Genomic DNA, 20,722 nt, shown 5'->3' with positions numbered 1-20,722 from the left:
TGGCTTGCCTCCCTCTTGATTTTCATCTTACTTTATTTTTCCTTCCCTCCCCCAATGTTCCTCTACTTTGTTCCTTAAATTCCACATATGAGTGAAATCATATGGTACTTGTTTTTCTCTGACTGACTTATTTCACTTAGCGTAATACCCTCTAGTTCCATCCACATCATTGCAAATGGCAAGATTTGCAAGATTTCATTCCTGTTGATGGCTGTGTAATATTCCACTATAGATAAACATACCACATCTTCTTTACCCATTCATCTATTGATGGACCTCTAGGCTCTTTCCATATTTTGGCTATTGTGGACATTGCTGCTAATTGTATTCATTTTTTTAAAAGTAAAATTATAGATGGCTGGGTGGCTCAGTCGGTTAAATGTTTACCTCAAGTCATGATCTCAGGATCCTGGAATCGAGCCCTATATTAGACTCCCTGCTCAGTGAGCAGTCTGCTTCTTCCTGTCCCTTTGTACCTCCCCCTAACTCGTGCTCTATCACCTTCACTCTCTCTCTCTCAAATAAATAAATAAAATCTTTTTAAAAATAAATAATAAAAGTAAAATTGTATTCTCTAGTTTATATGCTATAAGAACTAATAGTTTATGTTTATATCCCATGTCCCAAATAAAACTTAGGATGTTTAGGTAAAATTATGGATTTGATTTTTTTTCAATGCAATGTAATCCTATGATTTGACCTAGACAGAAAAAGTCAAAAAAGTAACTTATCACATTGTCCATATCCAAAAGAATAAGTGCGCTTGCTATCCTGGATAGAAAGGCCATTTATTCTATCATAAATACTTCTAAAGCATAAATACAGTACAGCCTCCTTCAGCTGTATCATGGCTATGATCATCTCTCTGGTTATAGCTGTGAGCTTATCTAACCTATGTCTCTTGGTACATATAAAACAAACTTTTCTCCACTTTGTCCTCCTTAGCTGGAAAAGAGCTGAAAATAACTCCCTGTACACTTAAAGACCATTATTAACTTGACCTCTTTTTCTGTGATCTAATCCCAATTTCATCTACTTTTTTTTTTTCCTTAAGTGTTCTCTCACAGCCCCTTAATTATTCCTGTTGCTACCCTGTGAACCCATTCTGGTTCCTTCTCATGTACCTGACATGATGGAGTTCTTAACCAATCACAGTCTTATTCTCTGTACTCAGCCCTTCTTGGTACTGCTAAACACAAAGCAGAGTCCAACCCTGGATGTAGCACTTGTGCGTGGGAATGGTCTCTTGAGTTGTTGAATTGCAGTTAATTTCAATCGCCAATAAAGTTCAGAATCTCCAAGGACCTGAGAGGTTGGTGGGGGGTGATGTTACTACCTTGGCACAAGTATCTTGATGCCAATTAGGTGCTTTCAGAAGGAGGGAAGGTTACTGGCTCCAAGTCATGCTGAAATGCTTTCCTTGTATTTGCCAAGGCACTTGGCTCTGCCCACACTGTCTGGACACCAGCAGTATGAAATAGAAGGAAAGGGACAAGAATTTGCCATCTCTCTAAAGACACGAAAGAGCATGAAAGGTGATCTTTGACTTCAGTAAGCTTATAATTGAGATAAGGCAAAAGCCACAATGGTGGGTATAAGGTACAGGACAACATATCCAAAGTAGGAATCAAATGTCAATAATTGTTCTGAGCTCCAAGGGAGCAGAGCTGGAGGGGACTGAGGTGGCTGTAGCTTCATCAGGAGGTCAAGCCTAAGTGGGGCCAGGGAAACGAGATGGGGTTGGCGGGAGGTGAGCCGAGGTGTCCCTCCCCAAGGGGTGTGGCAGAGACACTGAGATGAACATTTGGTAGCTGTTGAGGGAGAAATACTATTCTCAGTAATACCTTTGTTATTTGAGCTTGTTATAGTTAATGTTGTCTGCACATGGAATTCTACAAGTGTTGAAAAAACAGACTTATTATGTGGTCAAAGATTTTATTAACAAAAGAGGTTCTGAAGTGATTCCTTTCCAACTAAAGCTCTTGACTCCGAATTCAACACTTTCCCTCAAGTGCCTTCCACGGGGGGCCCATTCTGCCATCTGGATGGACCTCTACCTATCTTCTCTCTCAGAAATGATCACTGATTTTGATGGGCATGTAGAAATGAACGTGAAAAACTATTTTAATATGTTTTTGAAGCTTAGTAATTGCTTCCAGTATGATATATTAGCAAATACTTATTTCTGGTGAGAAGCAGCCCCCTCACATTATTGTCTGAGTCTCTGTTCTGCTATTTTGAGTTCTGGGCTACAGCAGATAGTACTTTTGAGCTTCGGGGTGTCTGGTACTTTCAAATGCATTGCTCTTGGTTTCAGAGCAAAAGCAGATTCAGTGAGACCCCCCCCCCCCACACACACACACAGTGTAATGGAATTTTCGTGGTTTGGGAGACCTATGTCAAAGTCGACCTTTATATTTTCTATGAAGAAAGGATTTAGGGAAACGAATAGAATACCATCTTAAATGAAATATGGCTCTTTTAAAATATAGTTAGATGGAGGATGGAGGCAGAGAATAGGAAGTATTTGGCATTCACACTACTATTCCATCATGAAGTGCTTGGGAGCTCCGTACCCTGTATCCATCCCACCCCCAGCTCTAGTGCATGGCGCCCGAGGAGGAGGCAGAGGAGTTGCTGGCTCAGGAAGGGTAGAGTAGGGTTTCAAGCTGGCAAAGGGTAAAGTAGCACTTTCAGAACACATAGCCCTCGTCACCAGAAATGAGTAGGTGCAACCCAGGTGCCAGCCGTGCATTGCCTCCACATCACTGTGCGAGTTCAGAAAGGCTCCTCACAGCCTGTGATGGGTTGACCAGCTGGCCAGATGCCAGAGCCAAAACCCCATGCCTGCCCTAAACAAGAGAAGGAAGAACCACCACCCGCCCTCCGAGGCTCCTGGCCCCCAATTAAAGCTCTTCTGTTACTCAAAACCAAATTGAAAACATTGATCACATTTGCTGAGCATTCCTCCCTCTCTTGCTGGCATGAATTGATTAAAACACCCACACGAACAGTAGCCCTGCAGAGATGTTCAGCCTACTGACAGAAAAGAAGAAAACATTGTTTGCATTTTAGCCCTATACACCCACCTTTGGGCAGAGTTTTAAGTATTACCTATTCTGCTAAGTGTTTGGCGAGGTGAACCAACAGGCAGATGGAGGGTCACTGAAATGAACTTGTTGTAACATAAAATGTTATCCGCTGTTTTCAGAAAGTCAGAGAAGTAGTTACCACCCCATCCCTGTTCGTCCTGCTAAAATACTGTTCTGTTTTCACCCGTATTTGACACCTCCATACTCGGTTCCCTCCTACTCCATGCTGTTTACAACCCAGGCAGCTCCTCTTAATTTTTTTCCTAAGATTTAAGGTTTTAAAACATGCCTGTTTCTAATCTCACAGCTTTTATGTAACACTTCTGGGACATACATGTTCTTACTTAACCAGTTCATGGTCGGTGTTTTGCAGACAATGAGTTCAAGAGCGTACCATCGAAAGGCATAGGGCTGATGTTGGCCATGCCTCAGTGACGGCACAGCAGGCAAGGTTCAGTGGGGCCCTGAGTGGGGCATGTTCTCAATAATTGATCATTGAGAAGAAAGCAATTAATCTCTTCTACTGGCAGCTCTGTCTCCTTTTTTAATGAAAGGAGTCTGTGCTTTTTCCTGGGCGTACATTGGTGATCACCTAGAGCAAAGACAAATGGCACACCCAAAGTTAAAAATCTAAATATATCCTACTGAAGTTTGACCCCACCCATGGAGATTTTGTCATCATTTAGATGTGAAAGTTTTGCTTTGTGCCTCCAGTGTGAAGTGTTTGCTAAGCTGTTAATATGAAACTGACCAAAGGTTCCTTAAACCTTTAGCTATTTTTGGTTTAAGAGAGTAACCAAGTATAATTTTCAGAAGTTAGATATAGGACACACAAATATAGAATGAGCATGTACCAAAGATTGATTTAATACATTAATGAGGGGCCCAGCAGGCTGGCAAAGCTGGTTCACAGGAGAACCAAAAGAACAGATTATAAAGGCATTCAGGAAGGAATGTCAGGGTAGGATGTCAGGGTCAGGTGTAAAGTGATTAGCAGTCCAGTAGGACAACAAAACCCGACAGAAATCATTTACATCTCTACCGTTAACTTTAAAGGCTGGGCCTTCAATCCATAATAAAGAGCTTGTCCAACACAACACCACTGCCTTGGGTAATGAAATAATCCTTGGGTGAGCCGTTAATACTTGGCAGGGCGCTGGAAGAAGATGCTTCTCTCCCTTACCTTGTTTACAAGTTCTGGTTCATTTTTCTCAACATCTTATCTGAGTGAACTTCCACTTACTGGGGAGTGGTCAAATTCGTAGAAATAGAAGTAGAATAGTGCTTGCCAGCGGCTGAGGGAGGGAGAATGGGGCATTAGTGTTGAATGGGAACAGTTTCAGTTTAGCAGGATGAGGGATGAAGGGTGCTCTGGTCGCTAGTTGCCCAGTAATGCAAATACTAAGTAGCACTGAACTGTACACTAAAAATGATTACGATGACATGTTATGGGTATTTTACCACAACTTGAAGCAATTAAATGAGCTGGCATATGGGCCTATGAAGAAAAAGCTATCAATTCTTCATCCTCCTGAGATAACTAGCTTAGGAATCCTATGTTTGTGTTAACTTTTCCTTATTCATAAAAATGTACGTAGACCTTTTAAAAGGTGATTATTAAAATTCTTTACTCTGTGACATTTGTTCTTTTCACTTATGGTTCTATCAATGATGAGCCTCTGGATTATAGATATTGGTCTAACTCATTCTCTTTAATACCAGCTCCATAGAATGGTCGGGCCATAATTTATTCAACTGCTGCCCTACTGATGGAAATTCAGTTGTTTCCAGTTGTGTTTTGTTCTGTTTTTGCCAGAATAAACATATCATAATACAGATTGAAGGCTGGGATCTCAGTGGTGACAACAAGGAGGCAGAGGAGGGAATTGTTCAAAGGAATGTTTTGTTGGGAAATGGAATGGTTTTAGGGGCAAGTTGAAAATTTTGGTGCAAGAGCAGAGAATGAATAGTGCTGGCATGTTACTGAAAGAGGAAAGAGAAGAAGAACGAGGTTATGGACAGATGGCATAGAAGCAAGAGGATGGGCTTTGTTTTTAAAATGCCAGGCGTGGGTGCCTGGGTGGCTCAGTCGGTCAGCGACCAACTCTTAGTTCTGGCTCAGGTCGTGATGTCAGGGTCATGAGATCAAGCCCCTTGTTGGGCTCTGTGCTGAGCCTGGAGCCTGCTTGAGATTCTCTCTCTCCCTCTCCCTCTTCCCCAACTCACGGATGCTCTCGCTCTCTCTTAAAAAAAAACAATATAGTACAATACCAGGCTTAAGATAGGCATGTTATCTGTGTCCACTGGGCAGCGAAAAATCAGGGCCTAAGGCTTGGGGAAGACATCACAGATGGAAACATTGATCATAGTTGGTCATAGACAAAGTCGTAGTTGAGGCTGTGGGAGTAAGTAAGATGTGCTCCCAGGGCAGCCTTATTCTAGAGGAAGGAAGGAGCGTTCATGGCAGTTACTTGTGTTTAAGAGTCTGGCTAGGGAGACGGAGATGCTGTGATCAGAGAGGGAGGAGAATTGGCGGGTAAGGAACTTTAATGAGCCCTGCCTCCAAGGTGGTCTGCAAATGTGGGTTTCCTTGTATGTCAACCAGCAAAAACAATGGCACAATTTGATAAGCCAATTTGGGCCATTACTGACTAGGCCGAACAAACTCTCCAAGGGGCAGAGTTCAGCTGTAGTTCGACAACTCTCAACAGAAGTTACAAGGTCATTTTATGATTTTTTTTAAGATTTTATTTATTTATTTGACAGAGATCACAAGCAGGCAGAGAGGCAGGCAGAGAGAGAGGAAAAGAAGCAGGCTCCCCGCTGAGCAGAGAGCCTGATGCGGGGGCTCGATCCCAGGACCCTGGGATCATGACCTGAGCCGAAGGCAGAGGCTCTAACCCACTGAGCCACCCAGACGCCCCTACAAGGTTGTTTTAAAGACTATTCAGTTTATATAAGCCAGGACTTAAAGGAGCGTATATGTCAATGTCACCATCTCGAGTGAACCAGAATGTCGCACAGCGGTGCCCACAGAAGCAGCCAATACAGGGAAACTCTAAAACATTTACAGTGAGCGCAGACGCTGTCCCCCACAATCTCCATTAGCTTACAGATGACCCTGCTGCCACCTGATCTTTTTATAAAGGATCTGTGAATTTTTAAAACATACCCAACGTGATTGGAGGGAGAAATAAAGGCGATTACTGATCATCCAAATGCATCATTCTGCCCCTACCTGTGTTTAGAAAAGCAACAGAGTCATCAGAACCGCTGATGTCACTGAGGAGTGACATCCCGGGGAGCCTGCCAGGTTTGATGCTGGATTCAACTTAACTCACACACTGTGTTCTTAGTCATACCCTAGACGTCATGGTTAAAGTTTCCTGAAGAAGAATCCAAAGACATAAAGATGAGGGCTCTCACCAGAAAGTGCTTTGTCATCTGGTGGGGAAATAAGATACTGAGGTATTCTGTGACCCGCCCTCCACACCCCAGGATTGTGTTTGTTGCTGTTGAAGGAATTTGCTAGTCCGAGTGCGCTCGGTCCATACCTGAGTTCCCCCAACCAAGAAGCAGGTGTGTGCACAGTGGGGACGTGGGCAGGTTAGAGGAGGCAGCAGGTGGTGGACGAGCTGTTTTCCAGGTAATGTGATCGGAGTCGTATTTATAGGGTGGTCATTTTCAGGCGTGGTGGACTCGGGCCATCGTCTTGGGTTACTTGATTATAAACTGCGAGGAAGGAGGTCATCGCTGTGGAGTGTTGATGTAAACAAAGGCTGGTGAGTCCACAGTGGAAGGCTTATTTGTAGGTTCGGTGTCACCTTCGATATCCCTGGTGGCTTGCAGTAGGGAAGACTGCCAGCAGAGGGTGGGAGACTTGTCAGAGTCTCAGTCACTACCTTACTGTGCTGGGCGCCCGTCATCCAAAGGCATTGATGAGTCACAGGAACTAACCAGAGGAACACAAGAGATGTTCTGCGAGGATTCTTAGGGAAGCAAGTCAGTGGTGGAGCTCAACTTCCCCCTGCCCACTGGGGTCCTATTCCAGCTGCTTGCAGGAAGAATCCAGAATTCTTTGTCTAAGGCCCTTAGTTATATAAGAGTCACCCAAGCTTGGGCATCGAGAGAGGAGGTTCCCAGCTGCCGTGCTGGTTGCCAGTCCTTTGGCAGTAGAAACGCTTTATTCTCAGGGTCTGCCTTGGGCTTTATTTTTGGACAAGTCGCTGTGCCCTCCTCCAGTCTTGTCTGAACATGTAGGCCACGCCCAAGCCCCTGACAGCCTGGGACCTTGCACTATCTCCATAACCCACAGCTGCACAGTTTCGAAAGAGACACCAAAATCCAGACACAGCAAGGCAATTCCCTTTGGCATGTACTGAGGTCCGGAATGACAGTTTTATCTTGGACACGTTTCCTTTTCTTTCCTCTTTTGTCTGTTCATTTTTATCTCTCCCTATACTATATAAACAATTGGCTTATCCTATTTGCTGCCCACGGAGAAAATTAAATGTCTGAGTTTTTCATAGCTGTGGGGAAGTGTTTCCAGAGTGGGAACAAACGGACATTGGACATTTCATCTACTGCTTTCGGTATCGTGGGAATTTATTACTCAGCTCAGTAACAGTCCTGGCCCAAACCAAGCAGTTGTGCAGGCAAGCCTTGGATACCTTTCCTAAATCACACTGCCAGGAATACCTTTGTTCCTAATTGAGACAGCACAAACCGAGGGCATCTTTCCATCAAAGACTGATTATCTCTGAATCTTAGATATACCACAAAAGTCATTGAGCCCCAGCCAAGGCATTTTACTTGTATGAGCTATTGCATGCTCCCAAAAGGAGGGAAACAGAAGGGGAGGGAGGCAAGAGAGCACTCCCAGCCCAACAATAAATAACTCTTTGTACCAGTCCCCTCCCCTAACCCCCAGCCACTGACATCAGGGGGTAAGTTCCCAGCAGGCAGGGGCGGGCGGCAGCTGACCAGCAGCTTCGCGGATGTTGACCAAGAGCGACCTTGTCTTTCCACAGTGTGCGGCTGTGACCTGGCACAAGGGGGCTTCTTCATAAAGAACGGGGAGTATCTCTGCACCCTGGACTACCAGAGGATGTATGGGACACGCTGCCACGGCTGCGGGGAGTTCGTGGAAGGAGAGGTGGTCACCGCCCTGGGCAAGACCTATCATCCCAACTGCTTTGCCTGTACCATCTGCAAGTAAGTGGTGGCTTCCCCGACCGAGGAGCGCCGGGTTCTTGCTCTTACAGCCTGGGATGTACGCCTTTTGTCTTGAGCTGTACTGTCTTGAAATAATCTTTTTCCTAGGCACCCTTAAATTAATATATATATTATATATATATAATATAATATAATATAATATAATATAATATAATATAATATAATATATATTGTTTTATCAGTCCTCATCAAAATGTTATTTAGTTGGGAAACTTTACACATGAGGTCTTCTCCGAAGTAATCGGACTGATTTGAAGTGACTTGAAACCAAGTGTGAAAGCAACTCTGGGTCTTGAAACACTTTGAGCAATGAAAACCTTAGGAAATGGTATAACTGCTTGGAAAGATGAAGCTTCTGTGGAAGTTTACGTTCATATGCGTGTGTTTAAAAATAGTCTCATTTACTCTGTAGCAGACCTGGGCAGACCCTGCCCCATGGCCCAAATTAGCCCCAATATATGTCTTTGTAAATAAAATTTTATTGGGACAAATAAAGTTTTATTGGGACACAATTTGTTTGTTCCCATATGGCTGCTTGTGGCTGCTTCTGAGCTACAGTGGCAGAGTTGAGCAGTCATGGCAGACACCGTATGATCCACAAAGTCTAAAAAATTACTTCCGGTCTGAACTCTCAGAGGGAAAAGTTAACCCACCTCTGCTCTCTAGGCTTCTATCCTCCAGCAAGGTCAAATTTTCACTGCACAAAGCAGCTTGGTTAACATGACCAGTCAGAGGGAAGAAGGGGAAAGTATGTGAAGCGTGAGTAGGGAAATGTGGTGGTTTCACCATTGCTGTGTTTCGAATGCTGCACATTATAGAAATCAAGATGACTTTGTTCCCACAAAGCCACAAGGGTCAGTGGCTTTACTGACCTGTCTTCATCGAGCAGTCCCCTTCCTTTCCATGTTTGATGGCCCATTTTGCTGCGGCTTTGTAAAGATGATGGTTCAGAGAAGGTGTTTTGCTTTGTTTTTCAGCATTTTATGTTTCTAGGCCAGAGAGATGTAAACTCTAGAAAGGTAAACTTCATTTTATCTAATTAGCTAATAAGGTAGTCCTGACAGATGAACCATATAAGATCTAGATGAGGTATTATGGTAAAATTATTGTAATAATATTTCATAGTTATTATCCCATTTCTCAATTACATCTTTTTATTGTTTTAATTACATCTTTATAAACCCCAATTTTAAAATGCTGGATTATTGAGCTGAAAAATCTGTGTGTGTATTTAATCCAAAGTAAAGTTTCCTCTTGACCACTCCCTTTTCACTGTCTGCTTAAAGGCCCTTGGCTGGCATTTGAGAGTCCCAAGTTCTAGTCCTGCTTTGCTGGATGGTGTGAATTGACTTTTGCTTCATCTGTAAGATGGGAGGCTGTGGACCAGAGCCGAGTGATTCCCCAAACTGGGATCAGCCGTGGGCCCCTCCCTTGGGGAGGGTCTCTTTACAAATATCTGTTTCTGGCATTTTCCCCCAAACTCTCCTGCTGATCTTGTAGTTTCTAGAGGGTTCCCAAGTATGGGGCTACTCAGCCAGGTTGGAAGGCCCTGGCCCAGATAAACTCTAAGAGCCCTCCTGATCCTGACCTTGAGAGATCATCGTTTTAAAGTCGGTGATGAAGGACAAGCCTCTGTTAGTGACCGTCCTGTCCCCGGCCATTGGGGTCAGCCAAGAGGTGCTCACTGTTGCTACTAGCGTGCCGTTGCCGCTGCTGCTGGCTGACGGTATCTGACCTCAAGTGGAGGCCTCCTTTATGGGTGACTAACTGCATTCTGGTTGAATCTGCTTTAACCCTCTTAGCAATTCCGTGAAGTCAGCCAGGAATTAGTGTCCCTAATTATAAGCGACTCTGAGTCTCAGAGTTTAAGGGACTTTCCCCAGGCTAACACGGCAAGACTTATAAGATTTGAACTCAGGGTTCCTGACCCCAAATCCAGTTCTCTGGATCACACACATTCATTCACACAAATGGCAGAGGGGAGAGAAGCTGTGTGGGCAGAGGACACAGCGGGCCGCCAGCGGAAAGAACCGAAGAGGGTCATTTATAAAATCCCACAAGCCAGCGTTCCAGTGACCCAAGAACTGGACTCTGGCTTATCCCCTGGTGGATCCAGGTGGGATTCGAGGCTAAACCTACAGGCGTGGCTCAGAGGCCAGAGGAGGCTAGCGTGCCTTGCATGGTCTGCACCTGAGAGTTGGGGCCTCCTTAAATGCTGTGCCCCAGGTGCCCCAGGTGCTCACTGGCCTCGACCTAGTCCTGACCCTGATCAGATGCAAAAAGCCCATGCCTGTGCTTCTGACCCCCTAACTCCTGATGCCCCATCACGGAGCAGACTGGGGGCTCGTTTGGGGTTCATGGATGAAGCAGCCGGCCCACTGGCATTCACCAGACCACGAGTTTTGATTGTTAAAGATTGAGAAGCCTTGCACTGGTGGATGCCACCTGCCCCTGCCTGGGGGCCCGTCTCCGGAGCTGGTCCATCCAGGCAGGTCGCTTAACCTCTCTGGGCCTTATCTGAACAATGGAAAGTGACACAGCCTGGTGAGAGAAGAGACAGCCTCAGCTCAGCCCTTGTGAAAGGAGCGTGCGGGGGAGAGTAAGAGCTCCTCAGGCTCCTTGAGGACCAGCGCGAAGCACATCTGTGGGGTTGTTTTAAGTCCAAATTTACTACCTGTGCGTGTGTTGCGGCTAATTACCAACCGTTAGGCAGCCGAAGGGCCACTTAAAGGAGGGATGGCAGCTGTGAAAGTGAGGCTCCTGTCACGGAGCTAGCGTTTGTTCTTAAGTAATTGCTTCTGACTCAGATGTGTGGGGCTGTTTTGCTTGTGAGTTCTCCATTTCCTAACTGACAGAATCACACGTTTGAAAACTCACGTTAACGAAGGGTATTGGCAAATTGCCAATGACAAGTAAGCAGGCTTGGAAATTGTCACATGTGTCATCGTTGATAGCTTTCCTTTTCAGAAAGCTACCTGTCCCCTGAACTAGCGGGAGAAGAGACAAGGTAACACGCATGCCGAGGCAGTATTTTTGCAAACACTGTTATTGACAAATAACACAAAAGGAAACTATCTCTTTGAAAAGAAGCTAATGATTTTCTTTTTAAGTGTTTAGAAGCTAATCGTTTTAAAACAGGTAGTTACAGCACAGTTGTAGTTCTCCACCAGGAACTGGGTCTCCAGCACTGAAACACCCCGTTCACCCAGTCAGATATCTGGGACAAAGTCTAACTAGGTGCAGAAACACCACGTAGGTCTAGGGAAGTGAAAGTGTTAATGTTTGACCCGTAACCAGTTCTCCTGGGCAGGGGCCTTAAGCCTGAATAGGAATTTATGGCATTTAAAATATTTCTTCTTGAAGGATTTTCCATTTGGAAAATGGAAAATTTTTCCATATATACCTGGCTCGGTGACTTGTTGGAACAATCCCTCCACTAATGAGGAGAGGTAAATCATTCCATTTACTGTCTGGATGCTGGTAGAAGCAGCGCCTTCTCCCTTCTCAAAATGGGGCATGTTTATTTGCTTGGACTATATCCAGCTGGCTGGCTTGGGTAAGACTGCATTTCAGACATTCTGGCCGGTGCTCCTCAAAGAAATGGATTGGCACGGGTGGGTGGGGGCAGCAAGCAGAAGCAGTAAGGAAAAGAAATTAAATTGCCGGAATAACCTTGAGGGCAATGTCTTTCTGTCTCCAGGCGCCCATTTCCACCTGGAGACCGAGTCACGTTCAATGGGAGAGACTGTCTTTGTCAACTGTGCGCACAGCCAATGTCGTCCAGCCCTAAAGAAGCCTCCTGCTCCGGCAGTAAGTGTCCCAGCCACCCGTTGACATGAGTTGCTCGTAGCTCAAAGGTAGCTTAGGCAAGTGCCTTCCTTACTGTGAAGCTGGTAGCAGATGCCGAGCATAGTCATGTCTAAGGCCATTTGCGATTGTAAAACGTGAAGCCTTCGCTAAAACCCGTGCAATGAGAAGCATCTCCCTTATGTCAAAAAGGCGTAAATAGAATCGGACATCAAACTGCATTTTGAGAGTAAATGAAGGAAAAAGAGGATAACACTTTATACGAGAAATGCCCATTCCCTAGTCATGGTGGTTGAGATGTGCAAACATTTGGTGGTGAAGGAATTGATAGCTCTGTGTATTAAAAAAGCTGTCCCTCTTGGGACACCCGGGTGGCTCAGTCAGTTAAGCGTCTGCCTTTGGCATGGATCATGATCCCGAGATCCTGGGATAAGTCCCACTTTGGTCTCCCTGCTCAGAGGGGAACCTGCTTCTCCCTTTGCCTGCTCTGCCTGCTGCTCTCTTTCTCTCTGACAAATAAATAAATAAAATCTTTAAAAAAAAAAAAAAAAAGCTATCCGCACTGTGCCTAGGGCAAAGGTAATGATTTATATTTACCCTTAACTCTTTATGTCTGTTATCCTTAAATATTTATTCACTTGGAGGGTTTCCAACACTGATTTATTACACAAATAATTTGCTGAGCACCTACAATGTGTTATGTTGTTCCCACTAGACATCCAGGCGTGAACAAAAAGTTAGCACCCTCCAGAGGCTTACTTTCCAGCAGGAACAGGCAGACCATAAGTGCATACACCAAAATACCTAATATCTAAATTAAAGTAGGAAGAAAAATGCAGGGTAGAGGGGTGGCATTTATAAGGGGCAGTCGAGGGAGACATCTCTCAAAGGTGACCCTTAAGGAGAATCTGAAAAAAGTGTGGGAACAAGATACATGGGATTTGTAGTTCCTTATGACGAGGTCTTGTCTGACGTGTGGGAATCCAGAGAACACTAACTCGCTCCCAGACTTTCCCCCTGCTGACTTCCCTCATAGAGCTAGTAGCACTGTTTCTCCTACTAAGTAACACCAGGTAAGTCAGTTAACTTTTAAGTGAGATGTAGTCTGATCGCTGGCACCAAACAGTGAAGCTCTACTTCCGCTCCTTTCCTGGTGGCGTTAGGAAGTAGACCAGGGTTTTCCTTGGTTTCTGCAGATTTTTCCAGTCTTTGGGAGATCTGCACCAAATTCCATTAAGTCTCTCCAGTCTCGATACATAAGAATGAAATAAGCCACTTCTGCTCTAGAGGAATTCTGGGCAATCCATGGCAGTGAGTCCAAGTCTTTTTGTTCAAGAAGAAGAATCCTTTTGCCTTTTTTTCAAAAAGACTCTTCTGACCAAAGCATTTGCATAGAAATTGGATTTGACCGTTGGGAGAAAAGAAGAAAAGAGATGTAATCGTGCATCTTATTCAACATGGCCGGATCCTTAGCATGTGAATTTATATGTCCTATTGATAAATACTGGCAGCCTGAATAGGACAAGAGCTATAAGGCAAGGCCCAGTCCTAGACCGTAGGAGGGCTTCACACTTCTAACCACCCTGACCCCAAGCAGGTCACTGGGGAGGTGAGCCAGGATGGGAATAGTCATACCACTGTGTGGGACAGCCTAGTTCACAAGTACATTACCAAAACTTTGGAGGAGGTTTTTCAGTCTAATTAAGAAAGAGGATTTGGGGGAGGGGGGAGGATTTGGTGAATCCCAGGAAAGAATGACAGCTGCTAATAGAGGGTCATGTCCAGAGGCCTGTAATAGGAATGACTATGTCCTCAAAATCTGTAGAGTCCTTCAGTCCAACTATCTTTTTTTTTTTTTTTAAGTCACCTCAACACCCAGTGTGGGGCTTGAACTCACAACCCTGAGATCAAGAGTCACATGCTCTGCTGACAGAGCCAGCCCAGCGCCCCATACCCTTCTTGATAGGTGAGGTCATTAGGGCCCACGGGCATACGTAAGGTCACTGAAGCTGTCCCTTAATAAGACAGGATTAGAGGCAGGTCTTTTGAGTTTGGGGCTCTCTTTTGTTTCATCTCATACTCTTCATTGTTTGGCTTAAGAATCAGACCCAGGTGTTTTTAAAGGCTTCCTGTCCCATCTCCCATCCATTTCGGGGATGGGTTTTCTCCTCACATCATTACCGAAATGGTTATTCCAATTTCTATTAAACATGTTTTTGCTTTATGTGTATTTTCCATTTTATATGACATCCATGTGATACACATAAGGAAGAAATAAAAATTTTAAGTATAAATATGTATCTTACCCAAATTTATGGTATCTTTAATGCTAGATGTAATAACAATTGCATGTGTGCACATTGTTGGACCAAGTCCTATTTTCTCCTTGGATGAGATCTCTTTTCTATGCTACTGCTTTGGTCAGAACAGTTTTATTTTCCACAAGTACTTGTCTATTTAGATCAGTACTCAAATAACATTTATGGGGCATGTGGGGTGTTGAAAAAGAGCTCTTATGTATGGATACCCGAGTGGGACAGGCACATAGATACTAGAGCAAGGGAAATCTCGGCAAGCTGCTGAAATGCACTAGAGCGTAATTAGAAGACACTTGGACGTTATTTGTGATTCCGTGAGAATTGCCTTTATCCCGATGTGACTTTGATTCTTACTTTAAAAATGTCCAAAAGTTGGCAAATCACCTTAAATCAAAGTGAAAGAGGAAATGCCTCTCTGATGCTGCTCACAGAGTCAATGAAATACATGAGAGTCAAGGTCCTCTTTCTCCTTTGGAAATGTTCTTTCCAAAAACAAACTTGCTCTTCTGAAATGCAATTGTGTTTCGCGTTGGGTGGCTGTTTCCCATTTTCACTGCCTAGGAGGTGGGACACAGTGTGAGAAGAAGTGAGGGGTGGTCTACAGATCTAAGTCAATGATGCAATGAGAATTTGTACAAAACAGTGTCTGCTTGACCACACAAAACAGGCGTGGTTTCTACTACAGCCCATCGGGAGCTACCAGGCTATCCTCTGGTTTAGAGAGGACCCTCAGGGGTGTGCCTTTGATCTCACGTTACAATCATTCCTTTAACCTTTATATTTATTCTATCTTCTTCTTCAAGCACTCATGTAGCCTTCACTGTGGGTCAGGTCCTGTATAACTGCTCCATGAATTTTAATTCACTTAATTCGCATTACCACCCCCTAGGTTGGTACTGTAACTATCTCCTTCTCCCAGAAGACACAAAGGGCCATAGAGGTTAATGTGTCCAAGATTACACAGATGGTAAACAGTGGAGCTGAGTTACAGACCCAGGCTGTCTGGCTGGCTCTAGAGACTGTACTGGCGTCCCTGATGTCTGTTTCAAAAGGTGGGCGTTACTGTGCACAGAGCCTCCAGCGATGGCCCGGCTTGTCACCTTTACCTGAGTGTCCTGCCTACATGGGCTATGCGCTTTCTACACACCACAGCTGCCTTCCTTTTGTCACCAGAAGAAACCACGAGAAGTTATTCCTAAAAATAACTTTACTTCCAGTAAAGGTGATCGCCCCTGAATTAGTCAAAACTCTTGCTGCATCCAGTCTGATGTAATTTGAATTCAATAAGCAATAAACCTTCTATAACATGGAAATAATGGTAAAGATCACCTCAAAGGGTTGCGATAAACATTAATTAAACTGGCTTTACTGTTAAAAAAAAAATCAATTGCCTATGTCCAGCTGATCTATACTTTAAAAATAAAAATTGACATCCGGAAGACGTTAAATCCAACCAGAAGGTGATGGGCACTCCTCTACAGCCCAGTTCTTCCCCAGTCTTTGCCAGAGTTGAGCTGAATTCCCATGGGTAAGGAGCCCTGTGAGGGGAAAATATGTGTGTGGCAACCTAGAATGTAGGGAATCGGGGTTTGGATTGTTGTTGGCTGCACAGCTCCTGTCTATTTCAGGCACCTGAGCAGGAGTGGGCTGCTGTCTACCATTACCCTTCCCATTTCAAAGGCTGTCTGACTAGTGTCTGATTGTGTGTGGGTTTGGTGGATTGACACCATGACCACCCACACACAAATACATCCAAACCCATCCTCCTCCCTCCTCCCCCTCTGCACGGCATTGTCATTATTCCAACTGCAATTGGAACTCCTACAGGTATCAAGGCAAATGCTCGGCTTGGCCTGAATTTAAATCATTTCAGATAAAGAATCATGTGCACGCTTTCAAAGGGGAGGAAGAACTTTCCTATTATTTTATGTTTCTTTTTATAGTTGCGAGATGACTTTTATTTTATCTTTCTGTTCCCTCCCAAAAAATCATCTGCGGGTTGAGTGGGATTTGGCTGCTGAGACACTTAACAACGGGTGGGGTTGTGACGATCTGACACTGGTGTGTGCCTGCCTGGATCAGGCTCTAGCTCTGCTGCTTGCTGGCATTCTCTTTACCTTTCCAGCCTCCATTGCCTTATCCCTAAAATGGGATGGTAATAATTACCTTGTAGGATTAAATGAGGACCTATATGTAAATGCCGTGCTCTTTTTTTTTTTTAAGATTTTATTTATTTATTTGACAGAGATCACAAGTAGGCAGAGAGGCAGGCAGAGAGAGAGGGGAAGCAGGCTCCCTGCTGAACAGAGAGCCCGATGTGGGGCTCGATCCCAGGACCCTGAGATCATGACCCGAACCTAAGGCAGAGGCTTTAACGAACTGAGCCACCCAGGTGCCCCTAAATGCCGTATTCTTATTTTTAAAAAAATAACTTACTGTTCAGACATTATTTTTGAGTGTTTGTTAGGACCATCACTACTTCCTGTGTCTCTACTTTTTTCACTCTGCTGTTCATGATAGCTGTCTTTATCTGCTCCTTTGATATTTTCCACCAGTATAAAAACCAGTGAAGGAAGAATACATCCAGACATTCTAGTCCATGGATTGTTGGAGTTTGACTCGTGGTGATGGGTTTTGTGGCAGGTTCTCCAACACCAGATCTGCTCCTCCTTTTTTAGACATTTTCATCTTGTAGGAGAGGGTGTATGGGTTTCAGACAGGCTGTAGCCAGTTCTGATCCCAGTTCCACCACGCACAGCACTCAAGAACTCAATCTCTATCTCCATTTCTTTGCCTACAAAGTGGGAAACAATAATATTTCATTCTTCAGTGGGTTGTTGTGGGGATTTGTATGAGTAATGTGTTTAAAAGACTCATGATGTCTAATAAGCTCATCTATACATTAGCCATTATTCTTTGTGGAAGTTACAAGACTAGAACTTGAGCTTAGAGATACTTACAACCAGAAGGGAACAAAAGAAGAAGGCATAGCGTGATGGTTAAGATGATGGCCTCTACATGTCAGAAAGCCGGAGTCAGAATCCTAATCCTCCCTCTTCCTAGCCAGGGAGCCTCGGGCAAATTATTTGATGTTCTAGAATCTTACTGCCCTCATCTAAAAATTGGAAAATAACTACTTCGAAGGGTTATAATGCATGAGATACTGCAAGAGAGGACAGTCTAAATGTGGAGAGCGTTCTTAAAAAAACAGTGGTGCAGGGGAAACATGAGTAAACCAAAGGCCTTATTGTTCTGTGTCCTGAGACATGAACCTGGAAAAACAGAGTGACAGGACCAGGGCTTGGTAGGCCTTGAGGAGTTTGGCAACCTGGAGCTCCTGAGGTTAGCTTTTAACCTGGAGGATGACCAGATGAAAGCCATGTTCTAGAAAGATTGAGGTAGTAATGGGGATATTCCTATGCAAAATCAATAACTTGGGATCAGGGATCAGGGTTGGGGAGATCATTGATTATGGGCAGAGGAGAGAGAAAAGATGAAGAATGTGAATGTTCAAGAAAAACTATAGGATGTCATTCATTCAGTCATTCCACAAACATTTCTTTGAGTACCAGTGATGTTCCAGCCACTAGCCCAATTCTTTATTCTATAGTTAACATAGCTATAACTTTATTTTATGCTTAACATTAGGTGTGAGACAATTGTCACAACTGAGAATACAACATCTGTACATAACCTATTGCATTTTAGTTGTGTACATGTGTGCCCACCTCTACCACCAAGATAATGACCTCATTAATATAGGGACCCTATTTTCTCTCTCTTTCACAAGGTCTAGCACAGAAAGCCCTACATCAGCATTCTGGAAATTGAATCAAAGCCATCTCTTTCTCTAAATGGGCTAATGACAATTTTTTTTAAAGATTTTATTTATTCATTTGACAGACAGAGATCACAAGTAGGCAGAGAGACAGACAGAGAGAGAGGAAGGGAAGCAGGCTCCCTGCTGAGCAGAGAGCCCAACGTGGGTCTCGATCCCAGGACCCTGAGATTATGATCTGAGCCGAAGGCAGAGGCCTTAACCTCCTGAGCCACTCAGGTGCCCCAATAACAATCTTTTTGATGGGTGTAGGTATTCACTGTAAAATAATACAAATGTTACAGAAAAGTTCAAAAAGGAGATAAAAATCACCTGAAATCTCATCACCAAGAGAGCATCTCTATGAACATTTTGGTGAACATTCTTCTGGATTTTGTTAAGTGCTATAGATGTGTACAACTTTACATAAATTCTTCTCATAGCATCCCGTTCACATGTCTTTTCAAAAATCATTTACTGTTTTGAGGGTTGCACAAAGGACTGAAAGCCTTGAATTAGCTTAAGCCCCTTGGCAAGAAGGCCCATGCACAGATGTCTTGCCCAGAGCTGTGCTTTGCGTTTCTAGTGAGGCACTGATGACCCTGTCTCGTGTTAGTTCTCCGCATGCTCATCTCTCCTGCCAGATTATGAGTTACTTAATAACAAGGACCGTGTATGTATTTTTTGATTCTTATGACTCTCACCATGCCCACAGCAAGTACACGGCACATTGGTTTAGCGAGTGAATTGATGCCAACCCTGGAGGGCCTCTGAGGGACTAAGTCTTAGCTGCCAGGTCCAGGGAGTTCTGACTACTGTTTGAATGAGTGAGTGAAGAAGAAGAATGAAGATGGCTGTTGTGGTTCTGGGAAATCATACAGGCACAGCTCAGGTGCATGTGTGGTTTGGGGAATTGGCATGTTTAAAAATCACCTTTATTTTCATATTTACCAGATTACTCCCTTATTTAATAAAAGGGGAAACAGTTATTGTTTCAGATAGATCTGTAGATGACAGTATCACAGATTGGTGTTTTGTTTTAAAGGTTTTATTTATTTATTTATTTATTTGACAGAGAGCGAGAAAGAGCAGCAGAGAGAGAGGGAGAAGCAGACTCCCCACTGAGCAGGGAGCCTGGTGTGGGGCTCGATCCCAGGACTCCGGGATCATGACCTGAGCTAAAGGCAGACTGACTGAGCCTCCCAGGCACCCCATGTTTTGTTTTGTTTTGTTTTGTTTTGTTTTGTTTTAAGTAGAAGGCCAAGAAAGATATTTCCCCAACTTGAAGCGTGAGGTTGGAGGGAAGGCTTACCTCTCTGGGCGTCTCAGGTGTGAGCCCTGGCCTGGAGGGGCGGGGGTCTAACCTGGTGTGTCAGTTCCAGTCGTGCGCGGTACCGGCTGTAGAGGAGGGTATGAGAGGGTTTGGAATTTAAATACTAGCCAGAGGGTCGCTGCAGAGAAACAGTAATATTCAGATTTTTTTCCAGACTGAAATCCATAACCATGATGAGTCCGACATAAAGATCCCAGAGTGACACGTCTTTTCACTTCACCAAGAACTTGATCATCTCAGTTATAAGGAAGGAAGAGAAGTTTCTGCTTTGATAGGGAATTGGTATGATTTATGCAGATGAAAGCAAAAGTGAATACAAAAAGTGCCTTAGCGAATGGAAGGTCAATTGACATTATTTCATTAGATATGCCTCTTACATAGTAAGACCAACACCTTCTAACAACATATCCGTAAAACTAGAATTGTATTGCTTGGACTAGCATTCTTCAATTGAATTTAGTTTTTCAGTGGCAGTAAAAAGCTAATTGTATATATCGAGAGTTGTATGACCCTATAGATTGTCCTGGAAGGATATTTTAGAAACTGTATTACTTGTGGTACTTGTCTCCAGCAGGGAGGGAGAGAAGGAAATTATTTTTACTCTATGAAAAAAAATTTAACTGTGTATATATGAATTACCTATTTAAAACAAAAGTAGATTAAAAATAAAATAATGTGGGGCACCTGGGTGGCTCAGTCGGTTAAGCATCTGCCTTCAGCTCAGGTGATGATCTCTGGGTCCTGGGATAGAGCCCCGCATGGGGCTCCCTGCTCAGTGGGGAGCCTGCTTCTCCCTCTCCCTCTGCCTGCAGTTCCCCCTGCTTGTGCTCTATCTGTCAAATAAGCAAAATCTTTGAAAATAAATAAATAAAATAATGCTAACTTTACAAAATAAAACGAAAGGCTTATTCCAAACTAAAAAAATGCACTTTGCCCTTTCTGTGGCCTTCGGTGTGTGCATGTTAAGTGACTGGTCACATGATGAAAGTCCTGAAACAGACGTTCTACCCCTTTTCTTCTTCCTGTCTCTGGGGGGAAGTAAATGAGCTGTTATCTGCTCATGAGTACAGAACCAGAGAAACTGATCTCGAGCTCAAGTGTGACTTCCCCTGCAGCAGGA

At 44.0% G+C, this 20,722-nt stretch overlaps 1 protein-coding gene across 3 annotated transcripts in view; it reads left to right on the top strand.

Annotated features, from left to right (window-relative positions):
- ABLIM1 (actin binding LIM protein 1) overlaps positions 1–20,722 on the top strand; it is a 299,516-nt gene that overhangs the window by 158,744 nt on the left and 120,050 nt on the right. For all 3 annotated transcript variants that reach the window (XM_059398658.1, XM_059398657.1, XM_059398656.1), the window contains exons 3-4: positions 8,123–8,306; positions 12,028–12,137. In XM_059398658.1, coding sequence (XP_059254641.1) covers positions 8,123–8,306; positions 12,028–12,137 — 294 coding nt within the window. The remainder of the gene's footprint in view (positions 1–8,122; positions 8,307–12,027; positions 12,138–20,722) is intronic.

The sequence above is a fragment of the Mustela nigripes genome, chromosome 4 (assembly GCF_022355385.1).
Source record: "Mustela nigripes isolate SB6536 chromosome 4, MUSNIG.SB6536, whole genome shotgun sequence".
NCBI lineage: Eukaryota > Metazoa > Chordata > Mammalia > Carnivora > Mustelidae > Mustela > Mustela nigripes.
The sequence above is the reverse complement of the archived record's forward strand: the minus strand, read 5'-3'. Positions and strand labels throughout refer to the sequence as shown.